We start from the raw sequence: 6000 nt of genomic DNA, 5'->3' as shown, positions 1-6000 counted from the left end.
AAACATAAAATTTGAATCCTGATATGAATTATAGGATTGCAATTTCACTACAGAAACTTAGAAGTTTCCAGTCATCAATGGCATTACATATACAGGTAAAATCAGCTAATATAGATCATACACTGGGACAAGAGGTCATGAGATTTCACAACAAAGAGCATGTAGACATCAATTGTCGAGACTAAAATACAAACAGGAAGAGCTCAAGAGCAAAAAGGATGGAAAGTCTTGATCGAACAATAAACCTAATAGGGCAATTACCATCTTCGGTGGTTTAAGCAACTCCTTGCCAACAGCTTCAATATTTCAGACTTTGCAAGGAAACTGACACCAGTCCCTAAGCAGCACCTGAACTGGACAGTAAACCAACACAAAACTGTCAGAAACAAAAAGGGGAAACAAAATATAAGGCAACAGGAATGATCTAGCATTACAGAACATGACTTGCATGCAAGTGCAGGACCACAAATAGGGTGACTAAATATCTGGTAAACTACTAGCCACCAACACAATCGAGTGAAGCTGGAAAAACCTAGTCAATCAACTTAAAGGATGCTCGAATGATGATACTAAAGGTCAGTTTTAGGCCAATGATCATAGACAGGGTTGTCTAATCAAATGTCAACACCTTGTGCCATTATACTGCTAGAAAACCTTAACTTATGCCTCACATTTGCAGGATAAAGGAAGTAGAGAGAAAGTCCAACAGTTTTTTTTAATGAATAAGAGAATGTCCAACAATTCTAAACTAAGAGATCCCATACCAAAGAAATATGAAAAAGAAAAGAAGAGAAACCCCCATATTTGATAATTTCATGCCTAAAGGATAACTTATATGCAAAGAGCTAAATGTTATATAACACCTCGTATGCAAAGCCATATAAGCTGGATTTGGCAAACCACCGTTGTTTCCTAGTTATCAGTATTTCCTCAACAAAAATAAATAAAATAACTTCAATCAGCACTAAAATGAGGTGGAAGCTTCAGATGAGAAGACCAGGACTTACAAGTCATTTCCTTTTGTGTAGAGAAAAATCAAGTTCAATTGCCATCTGTGGAAATTGCAGCTCTTCTACCCTGTATTGTGGCACTTCCTGGCATTTTGGGAGGTGGTGATGATAAATACCTGAGCTGATAGCTAACAAATGCAGATCCAAAGATGCTAAACTTCCCAGCACTACTACAAGCCACTTCTGCATCAGCACGCCTCTTAAAGACCACCTTTGCAGAATTTGTTTCCTTTAAGACCTCAGTTTCTAATTCCTTCAAAGGTCCAAAACGTTTAAATATCTTATTCAGATTCATTTCTGAAGGGACAGAATCAACCTCAGCAAAGTTCAGTATTAATGCTGTTGGGGAGAATTCTTCCTCATACTTCACCTCCACAATTCCTACTGGCTTCTCCATTGCCAATTCATAAAAGCCATCAGAGTTCTGTTGTTTAGGGTCCAATATGGGGCTCAACTGAAGAGAACTTTCTGATTCAGCAATTAACATGTCATTCTTTGTGAGGCTTTCAAGCTGAGTTTCTCCTTTTCTCCTTCGGCCCTTCTTTGATAGCTGCTCCTCAGAACTGATATGAACAATCCTGTCAGTCCAATATGAGTCTTTGACATCTTCGTCAAAATCAAATGCTTCAGCAGAATCAGCATCAGAGGTAGGTGGTTCTTTATTTACATCTTCTGTTTTACCACTATTCACTTTCTCCAAGGATTTCTTGTGTTTTCCTGACCCACGCTTATAAACGATTATTGAATTCCTATAATCTGAAAAGAAACTAAGTATTACAGTCAGAAAACTGTATCCTTTTATGGGATCTCGTGCAGCCAAGCAAAGCTGGGATAGCATCTCACCTGGAGAAGAGCATTCTGTCATTCCACCCTTTTTGGACACTTCATGAGTATGAGAGACATCAGTACCAATTCCTTCAGATTTCTCACTGTTTCGACCTACTTTAGCTGCACTTTTCCTAAGACTTTGACTGCTACACTTGAGGATCGGCGGCGACCCAGTCAATTTGCTTGCTACTCTACGGATGCAGTCCCCAACCTTAAAAGACTGCTTATGATTTGGGGTTTCAGCATCAGCAGCTCCTGGTGAGGAAAGATTTCTTTTCCCATTCTCTACCTTTGAATCCTCAGGAATAGAGTCAGACTTACGTTTCTTGCCAGAAGACAATACCTTAGAAGCAGACTTCCTATCAGACTCATCACCATTTACAACATTTGAAGAAGCCTCCTTCTCATCCATCAACTCCGACAAGCTTCGTTCTTTTTTCCTCGGATATGAGCTTTCCTGTGAAATGCTCCTGCGTTTACGAGAAGAGCTACCTCGACCTGACAACTTTCCTTTTCCAGAAGGCACATTCTCTTGATCGTTCAAATTAACTGGGGTCAAATGCTGAGCTACTTCTTCAGAATAATTTCTCTCCTCTGCAAGCAATAATTCTGTGTCGTTCTCCAACAACCTTCCACAGAACTGGAACTCAGGCAACCTGGTATAACCCTTTAAACGACATAGAGCTAATAATTGAGCCTTAGCTATCACAAGTTCCAGTCTATCAGTTCCACCAGATGGACTACGTGCTAATGCTCTGATATACTCCACAAGTTTCTGAGATTGAAAGGAGCTCACACTCAGAGATCTGTCCACACCATCTCTTTTACTTGACTCTTCCCGTATTCCAGCATTTTCAATAATTTGTGATTTGATCTTTGTGTATACTTCTTCCGATGTGCAGGAACAAGACATCCCCAACTCCACCCGTCTGGAAACCTCATCCAAAGCAGAGTTGACTGCAGTACGGAATGCCACTGAATTGTTCTGCTTCTCCATCTCTGAGAAATGTGTGCCAAAGTGCTTCAACAATGATGCTTCATTCCAAGCAAAAGTTTGGTCCCCAAAATATGCTACAAGAAAGCTATCCTTTTTGCGATATTTCAGTGCTTTCTCTGATGAATCTGAAGAATCAAATATCTGTCCAGGCCACCAGGGATGACTCTTCACTTTGCCCCAAACCAAGTTAGAAACAGCAAAAACACTGTCTTCCTCTAGTGGCAAGTCATAAGCAGTACAGTTATCCTCATCGGAGGTGTTTCCATGATTTAAACCTTCCTTATTTGGAGCAGCCTCCTCCATTTTTTCCTGCTGTTCAACACATGTACCTTGTCCAGCAATCTCTATTTTCTTATTCTCATCCTGGTTACCAGAACAACCAACTGCTTGAGTCTCAACTTCCACTTCCATTGCATGATTTTCCACTGCATGAGTTTCCTGCTCCGATAAAGGTGGGCAAACACTTTGGTCTTCATGAGTAGAACTGCAAACACTAGCTACCCCAGCCTCTGCCCCCAGGCTCCCCTCAGGTAAAGGTTCAATAACTTGATCGAAATCAGCTTCAACCTTATCATGCAGTGAAGCGTCAGAAATTGCAAAAACACTATCTTCTTCTGGTGGCAAGTCATAAGCAGTGTGGCTATCTTCGATGGAGATGCTTTCATGATTTAAACCTTCCTGATTTGGAGCAGTCACCTCCATTTTTTCCTGCTGTTCAGCACCTGTACCTTGTCCAGCAATATCTATTTTCTCATTTTCAACCTGGCTACCAGAACAACCAACTGCTTGAGTCTCAACTTCCACTTCCATTGCCTGATTTTCCAGTACATGTCCCTGATCAGAGAAATGTGGGCACACACTTTGATCTTCATAAGTGGAACCACAAATATCAGCTACCCTAGCCTCAGACTCCTGGTTCCCCTCTGACAAAGGTTCACCAGGTTCAGTAACCTGATCAAAATCAGTTTCCACTTTATCAGGAAGTGAAGCATCAGAAACAGCAAAAACACTGTCTTCTTCTGGTGGCAAGTCATGAGAATTACAGTAATCCTCAAAGGAGGCATTTCCATGATTTAAACCTTCCTGATTTGGAGCAGTCTTCTCCATTTTTTCCTGCTGTTCAACACCTGTACTTTGTCTAGCAATCTCCACATTTTGATTTTCAACCTGGTTACCAGAACAAATTACTGCTTGAGTCTCAACTTCCACTTCCATTGCTTGATTTTCCACCACATGAGTTCCCTGCTCAGATAAAGGTGGGCAAACAGTTTGGTCTTCATGACTAAAATCGCGAGCATCAGCTACCCCGGCCTCTGCCTCCAGGTTCCCCTCTGGCAAAGGTTCAGCAGGTTCAGTAAATTGGTCAAAATCAGCTTCAGCCGTATCATGCAGTGAAGCATCTGAAATTGCTGCTTGAGATCCACCAACCTCGGGAAATCTGTTTGGAGCAGCTTGACCAACCGTATCTTGTATATGGTCTTGCATAGAACTACTCTCTTTGCAATTACCCGGGCTCCCCCCAGTAAGAGCTCTATTATCATCAGCACTCATAAAGGATTGAACACTTACCAAAGGATCTGCATCTCCAGCAATCTTTTCTTCTCTGCATCCCTCAACCTCCAAGCTCGGATTTCTCCCCAGGTCATTGTCTTTGGGTTCTAAATAGTCTGGATTTTGGACTACTGCCTCTGCCCCTCCATCCACGACCTGGATTTGTTCAACAGTTGATTCCATCTTTCCCACTTCAGCATCAGAAGCACAACAGTTACCATCTTCTTCTTGGTAACTGTTGATTCCATCTTTCCCACTACTGCCTCTGCCTGCAGTTACAGTTTTCATTTCTCTCTCCACATCCTCCTTGACCGAACCAGCATTTCCCACCTCTTCATTCGAATTACCATCTACTCCATGGATGACCTTCCCATCAACATAAACGTCAGAACCAAGGGTCAATGATTGCGCATTCCCTCCTTCACCACAAACCCCATGCCCGTTGAATTCTCCTTCACTGGGTGAGTCCTCGACAGGAACATGACCATCCGAGGGCTCCTCTGCTAGGGTTTCAACTTGGATTTCTTGAACAGTTGTTTCGGTTATAGTCTCCTTGAGCAAAACAACAGGAGGTGCTGCCTCTTTCACATCTTCTTCCGCCCCATGAGAGTTCGTTCCCTCGGGATGAATCTCAGAAGCTCGAAGCAATGGCTCTACCAGATTCTCTCCTTCCCCACGAGCTCCAAGCTCGTCACTTTCTCCTTCGGGGGGAGGATCTCCGGTCTGCCCATCACCTTTTGAGTGATCTTCCGTTAGGGTTTCAATCACGGAGGCACTGACAGTGACTGTAGATTCCGTAACCCTAATGCTAGAACTCTTGTCCTGCTCTTCGAGCTGGGCTGCGTCGGAGTTAAGGTCGAGGTTCTCGGAAGGGTCTTCATTCGTGGTAGGGTTACCGGACATGGCGAAACCCTAATGATAGTAACAATAATTATAAAAACAAATCGTTTAGAAGCAGAAGCCCTAACAACAAATCCGTTGAAGATAAAAACCCTAAATTTACACACAGCGAACTGACTACTGAGAGAGGGTTAGAGCGAGAGACATACCTGGCTGGGATCGCGGAGCTTGCGCCTGAGACGAATCTTGAAAGTTTAATTTGGTTGACGAGGGAGAAAAGTAGGAAGTAGAAATGAATTGAAGATTAGAGACTACTTTCGAAAGTTCGAAAGTTTCGGATTAAATTTTCCATAAATAAATCGGAGATGATTTTTGGAGTAGAGATCTCATAAATAAAGATATAACCGTGTATTCTTGTATTTACCAAAAAAAAATTAAAGAGGAACGCTAGTAAGTCATAAACAACGACTTTGTGCAACTCTTTCGTTCATCTCCTTTGTGTGGATAGGGGAATTAGGCTGACGTGGACTGAAGGCACCAATGATTAGATGGCACACGATGAATTGGGATCTGTTATTCATAGAAAGCGCTCCTTACGATTACATCCCACCGTTTATTAAGAACATCTCACATTAATAATAAACATGCTGTAGGGTCGACGTGAGGAATGCTGTGAGGAACAGATCCAGATTCCGTACAATGATCACATTGAAAAATATTAGATTAAAACAACTTGGAAAACATAAAACAACTTTTGATGCAGTTGTTAGAATA

At 42.0% G+C, this 6000-nt stretch overlaps 1 protein-coding gene across 4 annotated transcripts; it reads right to left on the bottom strand.

Moving 5' to 3' along the window:
* Positions 1–5620, bottom strand: LOC104588660 (uncharacterized). 4 transcript variants are annotated; one of them, XM_010246681.3, is made up of 4 exons: positions 5436–5620; positions 1854–5298; positions 1008–1766; positions 1–353 (listed from the first exon to the last, which is right to left on the bottom strand). In XM_010246681.3, exons 2-3 carry the CDS (start codon positions 5287–5289, stop codon positions 1042–1044), a joined length of 4161 nt encoding a protein of 1386 aa, XP_010244983.1. In that variant the 5' UTR covers positions 5290–5298; positions 5436–5620; the 3' UTR covers positions 1–353; positions 1008–1041. The 4 variants fall into 4 exon arrangements, with proteins under 4 accessions (XP_010244983.1, XP_088754624.1, XP_010244981.1 ...); XM_088898498.1 differs by having other exon boundaries at positions 1–348; XM_010246679.3 differs by having other exon boundaries at positions 1008–5298.
* Positions 5621–6000: the final 380 nt, after the last annotated feature.

The sequence above is a fragment of the Nelumbo nucifera genome, chromosome 2 (genome assembly GCF_055504915.1).
Source record: "Nelumbo nucifera cultivar China Antique chromosome 2, China Antique-T2T, whole genome shotgun sequence".
Lineage (NCBI taxonomy): Eukaryota > Viridiplantae > Streptophyta > Magnoliopsida > Proteales > Nelumbonaceae > Nelumbo > Nelumbo nucifera.
Note: the sequence above shows the minus strand (reverse complement) of the source record. Positions and strands in the feature narration are given on the sequence as shown.

Excerpts from the sequence above, each read along its gene's own strand:
- LOC104588660 (XM_010246679.3), bottom strand. The coding sequence starts at position 5,289 with ATGTCCGGTAACCCTACCACGAATGAAGACCCTTCCGAGAACCTCGAC.